At 46.1% G+C, this 24463-nt stretch overlaps 1 protein-coding gene and 1 long non-coding RNA gene across 5 annotated transcripts in view; one reads left to right on the top strand and one right to left on the bottom strand.

Moving 5' to 3' along the window:
- Positions 1 to 3712: 3712 nt before the first annotated feature.
- The window catches only part of CHD1L (chromodomain helicase DNA binding protein 1 like), a 48361-nt gene continuing 27610 nt past the window's right edge, over positions 3713 to 24463 (bottom strand). For 2 of the 4 annotated variants that reach the window (XM_039841362.1, XM_039841363.1), the window contains exons 16-23: positions 21994 to 22142; positions 21104 to 21267; positions 20398 to 20594; positions 19249 to 19347; positions 8991 to 9061; positions 7329 to 7443; positions 6520 to 6628; positions 3713 to 5678 (exon numbers count right to left, since the gene is read on the bottom strand). In XM_039841362.1, coding sequence (XP_039697296.1) covers positions 5591 to 5678; positions 6520 to 6628; positions 7329 to 7443; positions 8991 to 9061; positions 19249 to 19347; positions 20398 to 20594; positions 21104 to 21267; positions 21994 to 22142 — 992 coding nt within the window. In that variant the 3' untranslated portion in view covers positions 3713 to 5590. The remainder of the gene's footprint in view (positions 5679 to 6519; positions 6629 to 7328; positions 7444 to 8990; positions 9062 to 19248; positions 19348 to 20397; positions 20595 to 21103; positions 21268 to 21993; positions 22143 to 24463) is intronic. The other 2 variants (XR_005648246.1, XM_039841364.1) reach the window with 2 other exon arrangements.
- Positions 16383 to 17662, top strand: LOC120585137 (uncharacterized). Its single transcript, XR_005648247.1, has 2 exons — positions 16383 to 16623; positions 17026 to 17662. It is a non-coding gene; the product is annotated as an uncharacterized LOC120585137 (long non-coding RNA).

Raw genomic sequence — 24463 nt, 5'->3', positions numbered from 1 at the left:
TTGTCAGACTTTTGAATTTTTGCCAATCTGGTGAGAAATGGCTTCTAAGGGCAGTTTAGAGTTTTAGTAATTACAAGTTGAATACCTTTCATAATATTTTGGCAAACTGCCTCATGTATTTTGTCCATCTTTTAAATATTTTGTCATTTCTATCTCAATTTTTAAGAGTTCTTTGTATAGTAATGATATCAGTCTAATAAGATACATTATTTTTCTGCCACTTTGTCATTTGGTTTTTGATTTGTTTATGGTTTGTCATAAAGGTTTTTTAAAAAAGTATTTGAATTTATCAAGACTTGATTTTATTCTCGATTTTGAGTTATAATTAGAAAGCCTTTCTCAAAACCCAACTTATAGAGGAATTCTGACATTTTTCTAGCATTTACATATTTTCATTTTTTATGTACAGATCTCTGATTCATTTGTTATTTATCGTGTATGGTGTGAGGTATGCTTTCAATTTCATCTTTTGCCACATGGTTATTCAGTTGTCCCAGCACTATTTTTATAAAGTCCATCATTTTCAGTAAGTTGAGAATCCACAATAATCATATACTAATTTTCATTACATTTTGGCGCCTAGTTCTGGCTTTCAAGTGTATTCAAAGTGCCTGGCAATATAACGAGGACATTTTTATTTATGGAGACTTTACCATATATTTTAAAATCCACTTTTCTTATTTAGACTTTTTCTCATTAAATATTAAATACTGTAAAATTTCGTGCAAAACTCCAGCAAAAACAAAACAAAACAAAACACTTGGTATTTTTATATGTATCGCATTAAATTTGTAAATTAATTTAGGGAAAACTAACATCATTATAATATTGATTTATCCTATTACTGTACAAAAAGTGTGTTTCCACTGGTCCAAATGTATTTCTGCATTTTTCAGGGTAAACTTTTTCTTGTGTAGGGTTTGGCTCATTTCATGTTGATTTTATTTTTGAGTATTTTATCTTTTAGATTAAATTGGTTTATAACATTACATAAATTTCAGGTATACAGCTTTATAGTATGACATCTGCACACTCAATTGTGTGCTCACCAGGTGGAGTCTAGTTTCCTTCCATCACCATATTTGACCCCCTTTACTCTCTTTGTCCTCCTTCCACCCCACTTCCCTTCTGGGAACCACCATTCTGTTTTCTGTGAGTTTTTTGTTTGTTTATTTGTTGCTTTTTGTTTTGTATCCCACATATGAGTGAAATCATACAGTTCTTGTCCTTTTCCATCTGACCTATTTCGCTTAGCATGATATTCTGAAGATCCATCCATGTCACAAATGGCAAGGTTTCATCTTTTTTATGGCTGAGTAGTATTCCACTGTCTGTACTGCATCTTTTTATCCAATCATCCATTGAAGGACACTTAGGTTGTTTCCATATCTTGGCTATTGTAAGTAACACTGCAATGAACATAGGGTGCCTAGCTCTCGACAAATAAGTGTTTTCAAATTTGGATTCCCAGCAGAGGAATTACTGGGTCATATGGTAATTCTATTCTTAATTTTTTGAGAAACCTCCACACTGTTTTCCGTAGTGGCTGTGCCAATTTACATTCCCACTAGCAGTGCACATGGGTTCCCTTTTCTCCACAGGCCCTCTGACGCTTGTTATTACTTGTCTTTTTGAGAACAGCCATTCTAAGAGTTGTTGTTGTATCTCGTTATAGTTTTGGTTTGCATTTCCTTTACAGCTAGTAAAGTTGGGCTTTACTAGCTGTAAATATATCTGTTGGCCATCTGTATGTCTTCCTTGGAAAAGTGTCTAGTCAGGTCTTCTCCATTTTCTAATCAGATTGGGGTTTTCTGTTGTGTAAATTATTTTTATATTTTGGATATTAGCCCCTTATTAGAGGTATTGTTTGCAAATCTGTTAGTTGCCTCTATTGCTGATGGTTTCTTTTGCTGGGCAGCAGCTTTTTAGTTTGACATAGTCCCATTCATTAATTTTTGCTTTTGTTTTCTTGCCTGTAGGGTCAAGTTTACAAATACACCTGAGACCAAGATCCATAAGTTTAGTGTCTATGTTTTCTTCTATGTATTTTATTGTTTCAGATCTTACATTCAAGTCTTTAATCTATTTTGAGTTAATTTTCGTGTATGGTATATTCGTCTTTCATTCTTTTGCATGTGGCTGTCCAGTTTTTCTTATACCATTTGTTTAAGAGAATTTCCTTTCCCCCTTTGTATATTCTTTGCTCCTCTGTTGAAAATTAGTTGTCCATGTGTAGGTTCATATCTGGGCTCTCAATTCTGTTCCATCGGTCTGCATATCTGTTTTTCTGCCAATACCCATACTGTTTTGATTATTATAGCTTTGTAGTATAGTTTGAAGTCCAAGAGTGTGGTACCTCTGGCTTTATTCTTTTTTCTCAGAATTGCTTTTGGCTATTTGGGATCTTTTGTGGTTCCATACAAATTTGAGTAGTTTTTGTCCTATTTCTGTGAAATATGCCATTGGAATTTTTATAGGTTGCATTAATCTGTATATTGCTTTAGATAACATGAATATTTCAACAATGTTAATTCTTCCAATCCATGAGCACAGAATATCTTTCCATTTCTTTGTGTCTTCAATTTCTTTCAACAACGTATTGTAGTTTTCAGTGTACAGGTCTTTCACTTCTTTGTTTAAGTTTAATTCTAGGTAATTTATTCTGTTGCAATTGTAAATGGGATTGTTTTCCTTCATTTATCTTCCCGATATTTCGTTAGTACATAGAAATTCGAAATACAAGAGGAGTAATTGGTAGAACACCACCACAGAGAAGGCTAGAGGAAACAGAGCCATAGCAGAGATTGTGGGTGGGGAACGACCTTTTTGCTAACATGGGAAAGGAAAGTACAGAGGGTGACTGCTCATTTTCTGGCTGCTGAAGGTCCAAGGTTTTTAGGCAAGTTTTGCTTCCTAAAATGAAATCTCGGTTCAACTTTGCCTTATACCTAGTATCATTTCCTCTCATAGTCTGGCATTTGGTTGGTTGCTTGTCTGTTCCCAGTTGTTTTCACCTTAATTCCACTGGCATTTTAGTGAGAAGCTGGGAGAAGCTTCCAAGGGCAGTTGCTAGTCAGACACCATAAAAATGAAAAGTTTCTTTCTGTATTCTCACGTTTTACATTTAAGTACTTAGGCCATCTGGAGTTAATGATATATGCAGGAAGTCTAACGCTTTTCCCAAATTGCTAGCCGGTGATTTTCATACCATTTCAATATCTGATTACTTACTGCTTTGTGTGATATGAAAAATAAATGAGAAATCATCTTTCTCAAAGACCTCAGTATTTAGGCAAAGGATAAGGAAGTATACCAACGAGTATAACACGAGGTATAACAAAATATGTGCCACAAACCCGACGACTGTCAGTAGTTCAAGCACAGAGATTAGTTTTCTGGACTCTTAAGACCAGATTTGAGAGCGGACAACAAAGGGGTAGGAAAGAGGTTTAGAGGGCAGTGCAGACACCGTCACCAGCGGGAGCAAAGGCCCAAGTGAGAAACTACAGGATGTTTTGGGGAAATAAGGTAGATTGTGGTGGACAGTAACTAATGCTAGAGTTTATATTTCAGTTAGTAGACAGGAAAACACATTGGCCTAGAAATTGATTAAGGCTCAAAAATGGCTGATTCTAGCATTATCTGAAGAGTTAATTAACTTAACAGAATGTAGTTTAGATTGATGGGGCAAAAAAATTAAACAAATCATAGGTATGTTACAAGGTAAAGTTTATTGAAAATCGAAAAAATATAGAAGATTGTACCTACAGAAAAATTTCAATAGATTCAAGTTCCTCACGATCTCAATAAGCGGGGTTTTGATATTGATGTTTAGGGCACAAACTTCTCTGCGAAGGCTCATTAATGAATAAAATCTTGCACTGTCAACTCTGTCCTGGCCCCCTCAGAGGGGAGGAGGGCGAGATGGCCTCCGAGACTTGCTGTGAAGGAAACAGAACAAAACCCTTGGGATAAACGGAGTAGGTGTCTTCTTTGGTTCTTCCTTCCTAGAGAATGATGCCCGTTGGCGGGAACAGTGACGGGACATACAAGACTGGAACGACTCAGGGAAATACAGCAGGGCGGTGTCTGTGACTGAAGAGCTCAGAGGCAGACACGGGAAGCAGGACGTTGCCAGTGACAGGCGACCCCACACTGACAGGCGAATGTGCTGAGTTTTCTGGTCTCCTCTGCGGCGCTTTGCCCAGCTTACCAGGAGTCAGAGGTTGATGGCCCAGGGCCTCTGTCCAGAGAAAAAGTCCATGTGGCCGGAGCATGGGGACAGAGTAGAGAGATAAAGGAGGGTCTCTCCAGGTACCAAATGAGCTGTGCTCATTTGGGAGTGTTTCCTGCTCTGATCCCTCTCTCTCGGATGCCCCTTTCTCGGATGCCCGGATGCTCCACCCTCAGGAGCAAGTGTGGCTTCTGGACAATCACGTTGTCTTCGCGGCTGCTCGTCCCCCACCTACTTGGACTCGGTCTGCTCTTGAAGGCGCGGCATCTTAGCTGAGGTCAGGGTTCACTACATCCTCCCTCTTTGGAGTTCAATTCTGCTTTTAGCTGTAGGAGAGACCAAAGATGCCAGTCAAGAGGATTTGAGTTCTTACACGTGTCAAGGGCTGGTGGTAAGGGTGGTGGATAGGAGGCAGTAAAACAAGTTTTAGGAGAAAAATATGCAGGAATCACGAATTTAGGGTCTAACAGGTCTTCCACACAGATGCTAAAGCGCAGAAGATGCCAGGGAGAGTCAGTGCTGGGAGCAGTGTGACCCAGGCCGAAGGCACTGCCTGCCTTAGGTCCCGGCCCGCGTGTCCCACTGGCCAGGCCCCGCGGTGCGCTGGGCGTCCGGGGCCTCAGGGCCGAGGTCGGCCAGGCTGAGCGGGCTCCGCGGAGACCGAGACGTCACGTACAAAGTTTGGAAAGCCCCAGCTTCTATGGTGTCTCCCCCCACCCCGCCCAGGACGCCTCCTCTGGTGGTCTTGGCCCCCTGGCCTCCCCATCTGACACTGTGTCCCCGATGTGCCATTTCCATGATTTCCCTTTTTCTTGACGCTGAAGTGAATTTGGTGGGAAGGGGAGAGGAGACCCTGGCTTCTCTGAAGCCACATCTGACAGGCCCCTCGGCCGACGTGTACTCTTCCAGGTCACAGAAGGAGGGGCCCTCCGCTTGGGTGGATCAGGGAGCCCAGGCCTCGGCCTCTGCCCCTCGAACTGCGTCTTCCCACGGCATGAACCGGCTGGAGGAGCCTCCTTCTCCAGGGCCCCCCGTCCTGTTTCCTTTCTCCTCCATAAACAAGGCCTTTCCCTCTGTGACAAACTCCATCAGACGGGGGGAAGAAAACGCGACGGAGGGAAAAGCAAGCAATGAAAACATTGGAAACAGAAAGTTTATTACTACTCAAACAGCCTGGCAAGCTGTCGCAGGGCCTTCCTGAGTAAGCTGGGCACCTGTGCTCCAGGTACCAAACCAGAGCGACAACATCCAGGAGAACGAAGTCGGAATCTGGAGAAAGAGAGGGCCTCGGAGGCCCACCCGACCCCGACTCCTTTTTGGAAGACTCGAGCACAGTCGCTCTGAGCAAGTATCTTCTTAGCTGGCTGCTGAGGGCCGGGTGTGACGCTGGGCCGGTGCGGGCTGGGACGGGAGGGTGGCAGCCTTGTTCCTAGGGAAGTAATATCTGACACGGGTGGTCAAGGAAGGTAACACTGCGCCACCTTAAAGTCACCTGTACTCAGCCCGCTAGTCTAGCTGTCTCGTTTAGTAGTGGCTGAAATGGCCTTGCCAGGACCAGGCTGCCTCACTGCCTCTGACGCTGTGCGTACTCACTACTGCTGCTGGCCGAAGTGCCACAAGTCAATACGGCTACTGTGCAAGCGTCCACGACACGACTTCTCGCCGAGTTTCTGTCATGATTTAAATACTTTGAAAACCACCAGTGAGTAAATTAATTTCAGTAGCAGCTAAATAAAAAAGAGTTTTCATCTGATTATAGCACGGGGGGTCAACTCAGCTTCTCCTACTGATTTTGGACTCGGTGTGATAGGTCAAACAGTGCCAACTTATACAGCAAAGAGGTCACTGGAAGAAAACTCTAGTCCGCGCAACTGAGGTTACGTCCTAACGGTCAACGGAATTTCACGCTGCTCCTTACTTATGTATTGAATAGGTTTAGAAATAAAGTAGTTCCCTTGTTTGTTCACTTGTTTAACCGTTTATTTTAGTGAACGGAGTGAAGTGAACTAGCGAATTAGTCCTTGGCCCGCGGGCCTGAGGACCTCTGCAGTAGTGACACGGAACAGATCTACTGCGTTAGCAAATGGCGATCACTCAGCCGAGTCCCCCTCACGTGTCTTTCGATCTAGCTGCTGGCACCGGAAGCGCTTGGATGGATTTGTCTCCACGAGGTAGAAAGCGCTTCTCGGATTTCCTCTCGATAAAGAGGGAAGGAGTGGAAACGTGGCGGAAAGGACTCGGCCTTAGGTTAAATGGTGACGCTGGCGAGGGGGTCAGAAGGATACATGTAGGTTGGGATGCCTCTTGCGGCCAAGTGTTTCCGAATAAGTCGCTCAGTTCCGTACCAGTTAAAGCCTCTCGTGGCGTGGCCGATGCGTGGAAGGTGGACACTCGCTGTCATAAAAAGAAAAGAAGAGGTCGTGATGTCTTCATTCATAAAAACTGATGGACGGGCATGGTATCTACACAGGAGAAAAAATCCTTAGTCTCAGTCACTTTGTGGCTTCCAGTGGACAATGTGTGTGTGTGTATACACACGTCACGAGTGTCCCACTCAAAGCACACAATTACAACGTCAAACGTATTCTGGGACGGGACTGCAACAGGGAAGGAAATAATGCTGTTGCACACAGTATCTGGAAATAAGTAGGTACAACGGAAACAGTATGATCGATGGCCGAGATGGAATGAAAATGAGCAAAGATTCTTTAACGAGCCGATCAGTTCAAACTGAGACGCGCTGGGTTTGCAAACTGCAGTAAACTGGTGTTTGGCAGAGAACCTGATGTGGGCTGTGCCTCTCCGTGATGGGACACGGGACACAGTGAACAGCACAGTGAACAGCTGCATAGGACGCGCATCGCCCAGAGGATGCGGGTGACGCGGAGAGATCGTGGATGGAGTGACGGGAAAGGACAGGCTTTACGAGCGCCAGGTGACGAGGCGCTTCCCTCCGCCGCCTCGCATCCCGGGGCTTGCCTTCACCCCGTGGACTGACCGGGGTCATGACATGTCTCGTCTCCCCTTAATGATCACATCACAGGCTTGGAAACGGAAACCCATCTAACTCCTGAGCACGAATGGAAGAGCTTACCTTTCTTTTTCTTTGCTGCTAAAAATATCTTCTTCAGGCCCTCTTCTAGGGCTGCCATCTTAATGCCAGACAGGACGTTGGCGCGGTCACGGTGCTGAGCCACGATCAAGGCCAACTAGGAGAAACCGTCACTAATGGTCAACACGGCACGGGATGGCAATGCCGTCGACTGCGTGACCAGGCCTCGGAGGGGGTGTGAGCCGCGCCCCGACAGGCACAGCCCTTCGTGGGTCACCCGGGCTTCAGTCACGCCTCTTCCGAACGCTCTGCCTGAACAGCCTCGTCCTGACAGACCGGTGACTTTGCGCCCCATCGTCACTGTTTTGTTTCACAGTAACTTTCTATCTACTTTCCTTCCTCTTTTAAAGACACATTAAAACCAGAGTGTGGGACATGCTGTCCTTTCCAAATGCTCTCAAGGGTGAAGGACTTTTTCGGAATCTTGGAAAGGCTTTCAGAGGTTCTCACAGCCCACCCAGCCCGCCAGCCGACACTCAAGTCAGCTCCGCAACCCCCAGGATGGGCAGCCATTCGACCTCTGCTCAGGTGCCCAGTCTCCCGCCCTGTCCTCCCTGCGTGGGGCAGAGCTGGACAGAGTGTCACAGCAGCATCCGGGCCTGACACCACTGCAGTCACATTGCAATCACGGCGTTCCACTCGCCGTCACGTTTGCTTGGGTGACTAGATTTTGAGCTTCTTACGCACAATCACCGTGTCATCCTCATTTTTCAGGATTTTAAAAGTGACTAAGTGAATGACTGAACAAGCAGACGCCTCTTTGTTCTGAGGCACGAAGGCCACTGACCTCAAGAAAACGTGCCTCTTTCAGCTTGGTTTCTAAATGTCTCCTGAGTGAATAAGGTTCGGCTCAAAATCTGCATGTGAATTCAGGCCTAGGGACTGTAGTCAATAAAACATCTTACAGGAACCCCAAGTGACAGGCAAGGGGGAAGACACTCAGGATGCAAAAGAAGAATTTTAACACAGGCGGAGGAAATGTGGAAAGGTCTGCTTGCGGCTGGCTAGAAAACAATCTCTTAAAGAACAAATGACGAAGCCCTCAGTTTTTGGTCACGTTTTCTTATTCATTCAGTAAACGTTTCTTGAGCACGTCCTATGAGCCAGTGAGGCCCTGAAGACAAAAATACAAAATTCAACTCCCTGCACTCAGGAGGGGCCTGCGATCTGGGTCAGAGAAAGGAACGAGGATAGCGATGAATGGGGGCGCGGGGGACGGGCGAGTGCTGCTGGAGGTCAGGCCCCCCAACGGTGCCCCCCAAAGTGCACGGTGAAGCCCTACCCCTCAGCGCTTGGGCACGTGACCGCGTCGGGAGACCAGGCCAAATGGGGCCTTTCGGGTGGGGCTGATCCGGTCTGACCGGTGTCCTCACAGGAAGAAGAGAGGTGGACACAGACGCCGGGGACGCGCTGGCACGCAGGAAGGAGCACGTGAGGACAGTGTGGCGGCAACCATCTGCGAGCCACCTCCAGAACCGCGAGAAAGTAAGCCGCCCGGCCTGTGGCACTTCGTGGCAGCCCGAGCCACTCACGGACCGCCCGAGGGGCCAGTGGGGGCAGGAGCAGCAGAGGCGGGGGTGGGGGGTGGCCAGGGAGCAGGTACAGCTCCAATAAAGAGATGGTTTTGTTTTTTTTTTTACTTACCAAATCTTGCCCTTCGTTTCTTGATTCTTTATCGTCAATAGGGAATAAAAGGACACCTCCCAGACTCAGGTCTGAGGCAAAATAAACAGAAGCAACGGAAAGAGCGTTAAGTTCCTTCCAGACTGAACCCCGAGGGGGGCGGTTCCGAGCCCGCCTCACACCTGCCTCTCCGAACCCCTCCGGTTCCGAACCCGCCTTCTCACACCCCGGCCTCGGTCCCGGCCCTCGCCACGTGCTCGCTGGCTTCACGTAAGCTTTTTTCCTGCTCCATATTTGTCTTACGGTGAGTGATCCACTATTTAGACTGATTGAACACCCTGACCCCCGGGGACACAAAGGTGACTGCGATGACATCCTCTGTCGGTGCCCTCACCATGGATCTTGATTCAGTGTCACCTGTGCCACCGGATGGCGAATCATTCTGCCAGGTGATATGTTTACTGTTGTCGTGAAGGTGGGCTTGTTGGCCAAAACAGCTCAGTTCTTACAAAAATATCACTCCTGCAGTGGCTGGCACGGTACTGTACACTTAGAAAATAATACTTTTTGAATAGAAATAGAGCAGATTAACATATCGCTTTCCTGCCTTATGTACAAGGTTTTGTAGTATAAAAAAAAAATTCTTTATTCAGAAACACAAATAGAATCAATAAGGTTGAAAGAAAAATGTCTGTTCCGTGTTTTTAAACGGTATCTGATAAGTTTGGGCTTTCAAGGTAAAATCCACAATTGGAGTAATTCACCTCAACAAACTGGCAATTCAGTTTTTTATTGTTTGTCTACAGGAACTAAAACCAAGGCGATGAGAGAGCGTCACCTTTTAAAATTCTCTGCAAGCAACGAAAAAGGTACGTTTTCCTGTGAGATTCAGAACAGGTCTCATGCTTCCCGGGCCAGGAGTCAAGGCTCGTGTTCGGCCGCGGAGGGCCTGACTGCAGTCTGGAACTCACGCTTAGCGTCAGGTTATGGAGCTGTTTCCACGTTTTCCCCCTACTCTGCATCCAGAATGCTGAAGTGAGGAATACTGTTAGAAACAGCTTAAGTTTTTATTTTTATTTATTTACTCCCCTCCCCTTTGGCAACCACCTGTTTGTTCTCTGTATCTATGGGTCTGTTTCTGTTTTGTTCTATTGATTCATTTGTTTTGTTTAGATTCCACATATAAGTGAAACCATAAAGTATCTGTCTGTCTTTGACTTACTTCACTAAGCATGATGCCCTCTCGGTCCATCCGTATTGTTGCAGATGGCAAGATTCCATTCTTCTTTATTGCTGAGTAATATTCCACTATATATAGGTACCACATCTTCTTTATCTGTTCATCTACTGATGGACACTTAGGGTGATTCTATATCCTATTACTAGTAATGAACGCATGGGTGCAATGAACACAGGGGTGCAAATGCCTCTTTGAATTAGTTTGTTTTCTTCAGATAAACACCCAGAATTGAAATTGCTGGATCATATGGCAGCTCTAGTTTTGGTTTCTGAGGACCTTGTACACTGTTTTCCCTGGTGGCTGCACTAATTCACAACCCCACCAACAGTGCACAGGGTTCCCTTTTCTCTCCATCCCCGCCAGCACTCGTTACTCGTTGGTTTACTGATGCTGGCCATGCTGACAGGTGTGAGGTGACTTCTCATTGTGGCTTTACGTTCATTTCCCTGCTGTTTAGTGACGTTGAGCATCTTCTCATGTCTGTTGGCCACCTGTACGACCTCTTTAGAGAAATGTCTATTCAGATCCTCTTCCCATTTTTTCATTAGTTTCTTTTCGGTGAGTTCTTGCTCGAGTTCCTTATGTATTTTGGCTATTAATCCCTGACTGGATGTATCATTGGCAAACATTTCCTCCCATTCAGTAGGTTGTCTTTTTGTTTTGTTGATGCTTTCCTTCGCCATGCAAAAACTTTTTTGAAAGAATCTTGTTTACTTTTTCTTTTGTTTTCCTTGCCCAAGGACATAGCCAAAAAGGAAGATGTCAGAGTTTACTGCATATGTATTTTCTTCTAGGACCTTTAAGGTTTCAGGTCTTACATTTAAGTCTTTAATCCATTTTGAGCTTATTTTTGTATATGGTGTAAGAAAGTGGTCTCGTTTCATTCTTTTGCATGCATCTGTCCAGTTTACCCAACACCACTCATTGAAGAGACTGTCTTTACCCCAATGTATATCCTTGCCTCCTCTGCCATAGATTAACTGACCATATAAGCAAGAATTTATTTCTACGCGGTTGATCTGTATACCTACCTGTTTTTATGCCAATGCCATATTGTTTTGATTAGTGCAGCTTTGTAGTACGGTCTGATATCAGGGAGCATGACACCTCCCACCTTGTTCTTTCTCAAGCTTTTTTGGCTATTCGGGGTCTTTTGTGGTTCCCAATAAAAACTAGGACTAGTTTTAACTCTGAGAATGCCATTGGTATTGTAATAGGGATTGCACTGAATCTATACATTGCTTTAGGTAGTAAGGATTTTAACAGTATTAATCCTTCCAATCCATGAGCAAGGTGTATTCTTGCATTTATTTGTATTTTCTTCAGTTTCTTTCTTCTGTGTCTTATAGTTTTCAGAGTACAGGTCTTTCACCTCTTTGGTTAAATTTATCCCTCGGTATTTTATGCTTTTTGATGCAATTGTAAATGGAACTGTTTTCTTAATTTCTCCTTCTGATCGTTCGTTGTTGGTGCATAAAAACACAATAGGTTTCTGTATATTGATTCTGTATCCTGAAATTTACCGAGCTCATTTATTTGCTCTAAGTTTTTTGGTGGATTCTTACTATTTTCTATATACAGTATCACGCCATTTGCAAAGAATAGCTTTAGTTCGTCCCTTCTGATCTGAATGCCTTTCATTTCGTTGTCTTGTCTGACTGCTGTGGCTAGGACTTCCAATACTATGTTGAACAGAAGTAGTGATACTGGGCATCCTTGTCTTATTCCTGATCTTAGAGGCTTTCAGATTTTCCCTGCCGAGTATGATATTAGCTGTAAATCTGTCATATAGAGCCTTTATTGAGATATGTTCCTTCTGTACCCACTTTGTTGAAAGTTTTTATCATAAAAAGATGTTGAACTTTGTCAAATGCTTTTTCTACATCTACCGAGATGGTCACATGGGTTTCCCTTTATGTCGATGATGTGATGTATCATACTGATGGATTGATGGGTGTTGAACCATATTTGTACCCCTGGAATGAATCTCAGCTGGTTGTGGTATATGATCTGTTTAATGTACTGTTGAATCTGGTTTGCTAATATTTTATTGAGATTTTTTGCAAATTTATTCATCAAGAATATTGTCCTGTAATTTTTTTTTTTTTTTTTTTTTTTTAGTAATGTCTTTGGTTTTGGTGTCAGGGTAATGCTGGCTGGCTTCTTAGAATGAATTTAGAAGCATTCCTCCCTCTTCAATTTTCTGAAATAGTTTAAGAAGGATAGGTACTCATTCTTTGAATGTTTGGTAGAGTTCACCTGTGAAACCATCTGGTCCTAGACTTCTACTTATTGGGAGTTTTTTGATTACTGCTTCGATTTCATTGTTAGTAATTGGTCTGTTTAGATTTTGTATTTCTTCCTGGTTCAGTCTGGAATGTTATATACTTCTATAAATTTATCCCTTTCTTCTAAATTATTGAATTTGTTGGCATATAATCATGCACAGTATTCTTCAATGAGTCTTTGTATTTCTGTGGTGTCGGTGATAACTTCTTTCGCTTATGATTTTATTTCTTTGGGTTCTCTTTTTTCTTAATGAGTTTGGCTAAAGATTTGTCCATTTTTTAGTTTTATTGATCTTTTCTATTGTTTTCTAAAATTTCTATTTAACTAATTTCTTTAAAACTCTTACTTAAATTTTTAATCGTCGTAAAATACACGTAACATAAAATTTACCATCGAAACCAGTTTTGAATGTACAGCTCAGTGTGTTGAGCGCATTCACACTGCTGTGCAACCATTTCCAGAATCCTCTTCACCTCGCAAAACAAACCCTACAGCCATCGAAGGAACAGCTCCCCAATTCCCTCCATCCCTGGCCCCTGGAAACCCCTGCTTTACTTTGTCTCTCTGATTCTGACTTCTCTGGGTGTTACAGATTTTAGGGAAATCACACAGTACTTGTCTTCTTGTGACTGACTTTACTTAGCATACCGTACTCATGGCTCGCTCATGCCGTAGCATATTCAGAATGTGCGAATAAGGCTACACGGGCGTGAGAATACAGGCCTGAGTCCTGGCCTTCAATGCCTTTGGGTATACGCCCATCAGTGAGATTGCTGGATCATGGGGTAATTTTATTTTTACCTTTTTGGGGGAGCCACCTCTGTTTGTCACAGCGGCCACACTGTCCTGCATGTCCACTGTCAGTGCACATGGGCTCCCGTTTCTCCATATCCTCGCCAACTACTGCTATTTTCTGCTTTTTATATTGAGATAGAATTGACGCATTACATCATATATGTTTAAGGTATGCAATGTATTGACTGGGAGGTAGGGGGATGGGAGGGATGTTGTTCAAGGGTGTATACTTGCAACTAGTAAATAAACAAGTCTTGGAGATCTAATATACAGTATATGACTACAGACAACAAAACTGTATTATAAGTATTGAACTTCCTAAGAGACTCGATCTTAATTGCCTCACCACTAGAAAAAATGGTAATTATGGGACAGGACTGAGGTGTTAGCTAATGCCACAATGGTAATCATACTGCAATGTAAATGTATCAAGTCTTTATCTGGCTTTGGCACCTAATACTGAACTCACAGAATGAATTTGGAAGTGTTCCCTCCTCTTCGATGTTTGGCAGAGTCTGAGAAGTGTTTGCACTAATTCCTCTTTAAGTGTTTGGTAGAATCCACCAGTGAAGCCATCTGTGCTGGGAGGCTAGGCTGTCAGTTACCGAGTCGAGCCCTGTACTCATTTCCGGTCTGTTCAGACTTTCTATTTCCTCCAGCTCAGTGTTGGTCGGCTGGAGATTGCATGCACTTCCCCATTTAGGGCTTTCTAATTTGTCGGCATATAATTGTTTGTAGTGGTCTCTTGAGATCCTATGTATTTTTGTAGGTTCAGTTACGATGCCCTCTCTTTCATTTCTGATGAATTTTTTTTCTTAGTCTCACCAAAGGTCTGTCAGTTTTATCTTTTTGAAAAACTAGCTGTTTTGTTTATCTTTTCTATTGTTCTTCTGATCCGTATTTCCTTTACGTCTACTGATCTTTGTTATTTCCTTCCTTCTGCTAACTTTGGCCTTAATTTGTTCTTCTTTTCCAGATCCTTGAGGTGTATCATATTAGGGTGATTATCTGAAACCTTTCCCATTTCTTAACGTATGCATTTATAAGCTTCCCTCTCGGAGCTGCTTTCGCAGCATCCCACAGGGTTTGGTATGTTGTTTTTCCACTTTCACTGAGATATTCTTTGGTTTTCCTTTTTATTTCTTCTTTGACCCGCTGGTTGGTTGTTCAGGTGTGTATTTAGTTTCCGCGTATTTATGGATTTTCTAGCTTTTCTCATGCTGTTGATGACTAGTTTCATACCACTGCGGTCGGAAAAAACACTTGGTATGATTTCGATTTCCCTATTTTGCCAAGATTTGTCTTGTGCCTTATCATATGATCTATCCCTGAAAATGTTCCGTGAGCACTTGAGAAGGGCATGTATTCTGCTGCCGTTGGATGGAATGGTCTATGCATGTCTGTTAGGTCCACCTGGGCTAATGTTTGGTTCAAGTCCATCATGTTCCGTGTTGATGTTTCTGTCTGGACGATCTACGCATTGCTAAAAGTGAGGTGCTGTGGCCCCCTATTATTGTGCTGTCCTCTATTTCTCCCTTCACATCTGTTAATGTTTGCTTAATTTATTTAGGTGTGCCAATGTTGGGTACGTATATATTTATGATTGTTACATTTTCTTGACAGATCGATCCCTTATCATTGTATAATTACCTTCCTTATCTCTTATAACCATTTTTGGCTTAAAGTCTATTTTGTCTGATATAGGTACAGCTACCTCCACCTTCTTTTGGTTTCCACTTACATGGAATATCTTCTTCTATCCCTTAACTTCAAGTCCGTGTGTGTTTAAGGCTCAAGCAGGTCTCCTGTAGGAACCATATAACTGGGTCTCCCCCCGCCCCCTGCCCCGTCCATCCAGCCACTCTATGCCTTTTGATTAATGAATTCAATGCATTTATACTTAGAGTTAACGCTGGCATGTAATCACTTACTAACGCTCTTTTTCATTGCTTTCTAGTTGTTTTGTATTTCCATTGTTTATTTTCCCTCTGTTTCCCCTTCCTTTGTCTTTTGTGGATCTGTTCTAGGGTTTTGCTTTGTGGTTACCATGGGGCTTAAATAAAACATCTTATAGATAGAATAGTGCATTTCAGGCTGATGGTGACTTAGGTTCAATCACCTGTAAAGGCTCCACTCTCGCTCTTCCCTTTTATATTATTCGTGTCCCAATTTACCTCTTTTTACGTTGTAAATTCCTTAATTTATAGTAGCTATAGTTACCAGTACTCTTTAACTTTAATACTATAGTTGAGTGATCAACACACCATCCTAACAGAGTTATATTTTTCTAAGCATGACTGAATATTTTTCACTTTTACCAGTGTTTCTGTACTTTTACGTGTTTTCATGTTGCTAATTAGTGTCTTTTCATTTTGGCTTGAAAAACTTTCAGCATTTCTTGCAAGGCAGGTATATAACTGTGATTAACTGTTTTTGTCTGAGAAAGCCTTGATTTCTCCTTCATATCTGAAGGATAACTCTGCAGGATAAAGTATTTTTGGCTGACAATTATTATCTTTCAACACTTTGGCTATGTCATTCCACTCGCTCCTGGCCTGTAGAGTCTCTGCTGAGAAATCTGATTGCCTAATGGGAGTTCTTTTGTAGGTGACATTTTTTTCCTTGGCTGCCTTTCAGATTTTGTGATTGACAGTTTCATTATAATGCATATAGAAGAAGGTCTTTTGCGTTGAGATGACAGGGAGATCTATTAGTTTAATAGGCATATATACAAGTCTTTCACCAGGTTTGGAAAATTCTCAGCTATCATTTCTTTGAATAAACTCTTTGCCCCCTACTCCTTCTAGAAGCCCAATTATCCTATTTGTCTTTTTGATCCAATCCTATAGCTCACGTAGGCTTTCTTTACTCTTTTCTAATTTCTTCTTTTCTCTATATTTCCAAATTCCTACCTGCCAAGTCACTTCTTCTGTCTCCCACGTGGGCTGCCCTAGTACAGTCTTCATCTCATTCACTGAATTCTTCAGCTCTAGAATTTGTTTGGTTCTCTTTTAAATCCCAGTCTCTTTAAGAAGTCATTTTGTTCACATATTTTATTCCTGACTCTACTAAATTGCCTGAGCTTCTTCATAGCTGCTACTCTGAATTCTTTATCAGTGAGATCACAATATTCTCTGCCTTTGAGCGCGGTTGCTAGAGAACCACGCCTTTTCTTTCTATGATGCCACATTTCCTTGATTTTTCATATTTCTTGCAGTCATGCACTGGCACTTTCACATCTGAATCAGCAGACACCTCCTAACTCTAGCTCGCTGCCTTGGGCAGACAGGGAAACGGAGACGACCATGCAACACGAGACCCTACGTGTCTGTAAGGTGGCCCTGGCTCCTCTCTCCTTGCTCTCTCTCGTGGCCCAATGTTTAAGCTTCCGGGTCTTCTGTGGGTCTCAGAAATCACGAGGCTGGCTAGTAGGAACCTTTTTCTCCAGAGGGTGGTGCTACAGCTCAAATCTGTGGTTTTGTCCTTGCCCAATGGGCCTGTTCTGAGTGCAATCCTGGTCTCCCTGAGCTCACTCTTGGGGTGCATGCAAGGAGCCAGCAGCGCAGTGGGGGGACATGTGGGTTTAGCACTCAGTGCACTGGGGTGTCCACGCACCTGGTAGGGAGAACCCCATGGGGTGGGACTCCCATAGGCTCACACGCGAACTTCCTGCCGAGCACAGAGCACAATCCCTTTGATGCCATTTAAACTTCTCTGTCTCTTTCCCCACAGCCTCCGTCCCCTCCATCAACGCAGCTCCCGCGTCGATGCCGGTGGAGAGAAGGGTTCCCAGCTGCACGCTGCCTCGCTGGGGCAAGCTGGGCACCCCCCGCCTTCTCCCGTGGGAAAGGTCGCCTCCGCCAGACAAACCAGCCCCTGCGGGGTCTCCCTAGGGGTGAGGCGCCACCGGGGAAGCTGCTCCTATCACCCTCACTGACGGCAAACTCGTTCTTGTTCTCGTCTCCCTCGGCGTGTGCCGGAGTCTCCCCCGGAGAGGCTGGGCTTGCCCTCCAGTTCTCTGCCACGTGGACCCGCCCAGGGCGCCGCTCACCAATTTCTGCCGTCTCCATGGGGCCCTCAGCCTCTACGAGGTTTGTCTGTCGCTCATTATTTGCACTGGTGGGTTAGACTCCCTTAGACTAAGGTGCTGGTTCCCGAAATACCCACCAAAGGACTTTCGTTTGTGTACGGATGTCTAATTCATTGACTAAAAAGGGGGAACGTTTTATGCCACTCTGTTGCTGACATCACCCCCTTCACGCCTGAATGATGCTCCCCTAATTCGGTGTCCCCCAAACACTACCCACAAAGCACTTCTAAAAGCACTGCAGAGTAAAGGGGAGACCCTATGGACTTCATTCTTTTACAAGTCCTGTGTGTGTCTTAAATCGTCCAAATACTGTGTTCTACTCTATTCGTATCCGTTCCTACCTCATCCAAATCAAAGCAGACCGACGCGCTAGAAAAACGTGCCAGTTTAGTTCTGTGGCTTTACACACCCCAGCTGGAGCCTCTCGTCTTCTCGTTCTGCACACCCCCGTCTTCCAAGCCATTCTGAAACACTGGCTCTGCTACTCGCATCTCCCGTGACGAGCCCTGACCCACTGACGAGGTCCTGCTATCAGTGGCATCTCCCTGGACAAGCCACGTACCGCCTTCTATGACACGGCTCAAACCTCTCCCCCAGTCTGGCCTATGCGCCGTCCCCAAATGCACTGGCCATGTAACTGCCTGGGTCATTCGGCACCTCATATGGGGAATGGCAGGAGTTGTGGGGACACCAAAAAAGGACAAGACACGGTTAGGGGCCCTCTCACCACTTCTCGCCACCTCTTCCACGCAGCCCTCCCAGATTAAGTCTAGTGCACACTTTCATCCACCCTGCTCTACCCTCCTTCGGTCCTTCAGAGAAGAGTACACGCTGCCAGCTGTTTCCTCACGGACCACGTCTGCCTTGGCTGTGGGACCGGGTTTAGTCCTCACACTCTCCTCAGGGTGCCCCAAGGCAAGGCGGGAGGGTGAACGCAGTGGCCTCTCCCGGTTCTTGCTCTCGCTTCCGTGGCTGCCAGTGCAGCCCACTTCCCGGCACGCCCTCCTCCCTCGCGCCCCTAGACACTGTGTTCTCAAGGGGCGCCTTATTTTTCCGACGATTCCTCCTATCAACCCTTCTTGCTTCTCCCGCTAAAGGGAGGTGTTCTCCATGGTTTGCTCTCTGCCCTCCCGCTTCCCCACCCAGCTCCCTCGTGGTTTCCAGCAAGGACCCAAAGAGAAACTCCTCGGCCTGCAGCTCCAGCTGCCCAGTCAGCATCTAGACCCGGGGCGACCATTCCCGCACATACCAAACCCTTCCCCCAGCAAGGTGTCCCAGCAGAAGGAGGAGGGACTCCACGTCCTCCCATCCCTGTCTGCCCTAGACAACTGGGCGGAAGACTCAGGGGAAACCCACTCTCTAGGAAACCCGAAGGGCCCGTCTCTCTGCCAGGGGAGAACACGGTTCAGCCTTCCAGGCTCCCTCAGCACCAAACAGCTTTACTTCTGCTTCCAGGGAGTGTTGCACCCCGGCCTGTGCTAGCTTCCGGCTGCACCCTACCTCCCTTCGGCACCCAGCCCTTGTTAGCATGTCATGTCTGACTTCTCCCCCACGGGTCTGACTTCTTCACGAGAGATTCCCTCCCTTACGAAGATCGGGTGAGATGGATAAACGATGACACGCTCGACTTCAACATGCACACAGAGATCCACGGTTATCAAAATACTTGCACTTATTATAGTCCCGTGAGGTAGGTGGAGTAAGAATTATTCTCAGATTACAAGTGAGAGAACAGGCACACGACAATCAGCCATTGATGACAGAAATTAGACTCCAGCCGGCAATCCCGACTCCTTAGCTACTGCTTTTCAGCCCACGGTATCTCCTAGCCCATCCTTAACCCCGCTCTCTGCTGTGCGCCTTACCTTTCATTTTCCCGGCCAGCTCGTATATCTTTCTTGGCTCAGCAGATCGTTTCTCCAGCGCTGTGAATAAGCCACCTCTGCCCCAGCAGCCAGAGTCATCTGATAGAAGAAAGAAAACATTTTCTTCTATAGGATGCAAAGTCCGGTCCCCCGTTTAAAAAAAACAAAGGCGTACAAATAGACTTGTAGAAGCAAGCTCTTCTTCCCTTTGAAAAACCAATCTAATCTCCCGGGAATATCAAACACGTTTAGGTTTTCTGGAAGATGCCTGGCCTTCATAACAGGACGCACCAAAAAATTTAAGTGTTCTGAAAACAAAATCTTTGTGGTACCCCTGTAATTCCTGGGACGTCACTGAGGGAGGACGGAGAGTAGATGTAGGTCACATAACAGAGTTGAAGCGTCGGTACCACAACAGTATGGTGCCTGACTCCCACTCTGCAGGTAAGGAAGACGAAAGGTCAAATGACTTGTTCAGCTGGTTAGTATCTTGTCTTTAGAGTCATTCATTCATCCAAACCTACCACGAATATTTAACATGTGTTACAGGTCAGCACTAGGATCATGGCAGTGGACCAAAACCCACGCTCCCATGGAGCTTATTTTCTAGTGCAATGAAACGGTCAAATCAACAAACATATGCAACGTGTCAGGTGGTGATGTGCGTCATCAAGTAAAATAAGGTAGGAAAACGGACAGAGGAACGCAGAGTGGGGAGGACGGGAGTCTGTTCCCGCGCAGGCAATCGGGGGGCCCTCTCTGGGGTGGACTTTTGAACACCGCTTGCAGGTGGCTCTCTGGGGAGAGAGGGCTCCAGGCAGGAAGTAAGAAGTGCACAGGTGTGAAGGGGGGTACGCTTAGAGTTTCACTTTTTCTCAAAGAATTAGTTCGCCTTGCGGCTCTGGCCTTTCACCCTTAAAACCCCGGGCAGCGAACAGGGCAGATAGCGCACAGATAAGGAAGGGGAGGCCGGGGAGGCGGGGTTACTCCCCCAGAGAGACGAGAGTCGAGCCCGAGCCCCCCATCCTGGCATGTACACTGTGACCGCACGAGACCGCACTGAGGCCGTCGCTCACCCCCAGTTCGGGGTTCCGCCTCACCCTCCCCGGTCGTTGGCCCCGTGAGGACCGAGGACCCCCCTTCTCCTACCTACGCAGTGCACGATGACAGCATCCTCTGCCCCGGCCTGGGGGTGGGTGACGTCGCCGCTAACGTACTTGATGGAGGTAGAGTCTGAATCTTCATCAGCCAGCTGGGGGGCACCGTCGTCCTCTCCACCCTCTGCTTCGCTGTCCTCGGACGGCAGGCAGAAGGACCGGTAGTGGCTGGACGCCCACCAGGCCACCCTTCAGTGGGCGGGAGGGAGAGAGAGGGCGTGAGCCGGGCGGGCTGTTCACAAACAGTAGGCGCCCCGCGGGAACATGAGTACAAACCCACCCGACAGGGTCTTCTGCCTTAGGAAGCAAACGGGAAGCCTTACGGGTCAGCCTGCCTGCCTCCTGACCCGCCTTCAGTAGAGAGCAGCCACAGACGCCCCGTTCTTAAAAACATGACTAAAAGGGGCTGTTTGAGTAAACTACTTTCTGAAAGGCAGTTACAATAGAATCTTAAATTTTTCTTGCCTCGACTGAGTGCATCCTCCCTGCCTCAGGCACTCGAGACTTTCCACTTAAGTAGACTAACTGTTAAGGTTAAAGTTGTCTTTAAAAAGTATCCTCCGACCAGTAGGAGCTACCAGCTTTATAGACGTTTCCTGCAATTTTGAAGCGATGCTCAGCAGTGGACCCGCCGCACGATGGTGACCCTGTGTCGGCCGTGCCCCTCAGCGGCACGGTCACGCAAGTAACACACGTACTTTTTCTCACGTTCCGCTTCTTCCTTCCTCCTCCTCTTCTCCTCCATCAGTCTCTTCCTCTTGGCCGCCGCTGCCTGCCTCTTGTTCCGTCTGTCCTCCAGCTCCTCCGGGCTTAGAATCTGCTTCCTTTTAGCGGTGCCCTCCACGAGGCCTGGGATGAGAACCTGCAGGAAGGACACGGTCCGTAACCAGGAAGTTCGCGAGCATCATGCTCCATGTCTCACAAAACGCTGCATCTGCACGCCGCCTCGTGTGCGGGGAAGTGGTGGCGAGACGCTTTAATTTCCATCGCACACCTCACAGGCACGGCGACCGGGGCACTGTGCTCTAAACTTAACCAAAGCCATGGCTGGTGCAGAAATATGTCATTTTGATTGATTTCATGAGGAATAAAGTACTTCGGAAAAGTACTTTTTTTTTAGTTGAAAGCATACCTTGCAGGATGCCATCTTAGGTTTAACCACTTTTAATGGAAATCTTCCTACAACGTATTGTATGATTCTTAAACAGAACATTTCAACGTCGTGATTCTCTTAACGAGAACTAGCATTTAACAAACACGTACTAAGTGCCGAATACCGTGGACATTGATTGCTATCCTGTCTCAATGACATGGAGTCACGGTTATCGGCAGCAGAGAATGATATTTTGATATGACACAGTGACCCCGGCAGGGGTGGCTTAGATGGACAGGGCTGCTTTCACCTGCATTAAATGATGTTCTTATGCCAACTTCCCACACAGTTCTTACGCTAGGGTACAGTGAGTTACATTTACGTTTCAACGACTACATGCTCACTCCTGAATAAATCGCCCCCGGCAGCCTTTCCCGCCGTCTTAGGCTGAGCGCCGGAGGAGCGCGTTCTTTCACAGGAGTCGGTCGCTCTTACACGGCCTTTGTTCCGGAGTAACCGGCCCTCTTGACTAGTTTTCTCCAAAAGCGTTTTCTGAAGATTCACCAGTTGCTCAAATGATTTTCTGTCTTCTTTACTGGGCTCCTTAGAATAGTCTTTCCCTTCGAATAAGTACATGTGGTTTTCTAAGAGCATAAAACACAAAAAAGGGAAATGAGACAGACACACTGAGGAAGAGCGGACGGTGCGACTCCGAGCACGGACCGGGCCGCGCACGAGAACGGCCTGCGGTCCACGTGGGCCGAAGACCGGTGAGCCACGAAGGAACTGCATCCCCCATCCTGCTGGCACTGACGGGTGTGGGACCCACATGGGGAACTCACGCGTCACTTTCAAGGGACAGAGCACGGCTAATGCCCTTGGGTCACTGCTGGGTGGTCCACGAGTCTCTGCGGGACACCTCCACCCTGTTGCATCCTGGATCACTCATCACTCATCCATTCCACACTTCTCTCCGGCATAAACCCAACGTCAAGGTAACCGAGGACACATCCTGAACGCACTTTTAATGCTCGACCCTTTACCCCTTTTTCTGTAATAGTAAAGGAACAAATGGCAAATCTATGAGAAAACAAAGACCCATAAATATAATCCCTTAGATTTGCAATATTCTTTCCAGATCTCATGAAGCCTCTTCGTGAACCTCACCATGACCTGGTATAACTAACCTACTCGAGAGAGGGGCGACTGAGGTCAGACAGGGACTGAGGGACTCGATTCTCGCTGCTCATCAATGAAGAAGGCAGGCCTTCCTGACCCCAAGGCCAGCGTGCTCCCTGTGGTAAATCACTGTACCTACAGCAGGCTCGGGAGAGAGCGGGCCAGCAAACAACTGGTTGTGACGACGAAGCCGACAATGTGACCTTGAACAGCATTTCGCGCTATGGGAGCACGTTCACATCTATTATCGCGATAGATTGCTGCAACTGTTTAATAAAAGAGTGAAAGCAGACATTAACGGCACCATTTCACAGATGAGAACACGGAGGCTCAAAAAGGTTGGGTGTTCTGCCAAGATCACGAATCAGTGATGAGGGAAGTCATGACAAGCCGCGACCAGCAACCACAGAGGACGCGAGATAATAAGTCTAAAGTGGAGCATATTTAACAGCACACGTTACCAAAGAATGCATTTTCACAGTATTATGAAAGCAGCTATGAGTACGTTTTCTCTAGAGTATGAAAGCAAAACATTTTCATTCTCAAGAGATCAACTGCTTCACACTTGTACCCACATCCAACCAGCTGTAACTCTAATTGGCATTTGCTAATTAAATCAGCAGGGGGCTTTCCATGAGGTGCTCTTATCAACAAGTGGAAAAAGATAAGGAGCCTGAAAGGTGTCAAATATGATCAACATAAGTGGCTTCATCCTGCATGCGATGCCCAACTCACGAACATGCCTTTTAAGAAGCCTGGCATTCGAGATAAAGCAACCCTGTTTTTTAAATCCGATTTTGATTGAGGCTGCATCACTTGCTCGTCTTTCACATTCACTTGTATTATTTTTAATCATGCTCTGTCTCCACCCTGAGGCCAAGAGGCGGTCGGAGCGCCCGTCACCTACATCACGCCAGTGGACACACCCACCAGGGTGAACCCGCATACTCCCCGATCAAAGACAAAACCCCAAACGTGAACACAGCCGGGAAACCTTTTCCGGCAGCTGGACTGCCTGAAAAAATAACTGTTTTTTGGCCGTTGGACTGAGAAATAGAATTATCTTTCTGGAAAACAGTGAAATTTTGTATTTTGTTCTAAGTAAACATTAGAAAAATCAACTGAAATTAATCTACATGAACGCAGAAGTGAGTCCAAGCTTCAGCGCATTCAAAATGTAACCAAAAAAGGACCACACGCATCTAATTCTGCTCCCACCTAAAACCACAAAATGGCAGTAAGGGGACTTCAAAAAGACATTGAGACCAACGGTGAATGAAAAGTCCAGTAACTCCATGCAAAGTGGAAGGTGGCTGGAGGGATGGTGACAGGTTAAGAAGAGAGGAAGCAAGACGCAGATGCCTAGTCAAGGGGTGACTGTGAGAACAGAGACCCTTCCGATCCCCTAAGAGCTTAGGACTGAGAAGGACAAGGTACCACAGGGCAGGGGACCTGGAGAAATTCTGCACACCAAATCGGGGGGAGGGAGGGGGTTTGTGCCATGAACCCCTAATGCACACTGTCTCGACAATCTGAGTAAACTTTTATTCGAACTCTACCCCACCTCTTTCAAGAAAGATTAATTAAAGGACTCGTCTCTGGAGAAACTGAGTTGCCCCGTGAGAAGCCTTCGCACGCGTGCGTGTGGGAAGGGTCCCCAGTGCGAAAGCCAGCCCAGCAACCGGTCACCCTGGAATGAGGACCAAGCCCACCTGCCCACCTGCTCAGGCCAGAGCAGCCGTCAGCTGTGGCACTTTGTCGGCACATGTGATCAGACAGCCAGGGG

The sequence above is a fragment of the Pteropus medius genome, unplaced genomic scaffold, assembly GCF_902729225.1.
Source record: "Pteropus medius unplaced genomic scaffold, Ma_sr-lr_union100, whole genome shotgun sequence".
Classification (NCBI taxonomy): Eukaryota; Metazoa; Chordata; class Mammalia; order Chiroptera; family Pteropodidae; genus Pteropus; species Pteropus medius.
Note: the sequence above shows the minus strand (reverse complement) of the source record. Positions and strands in the feature narration are given on the sequence as shown.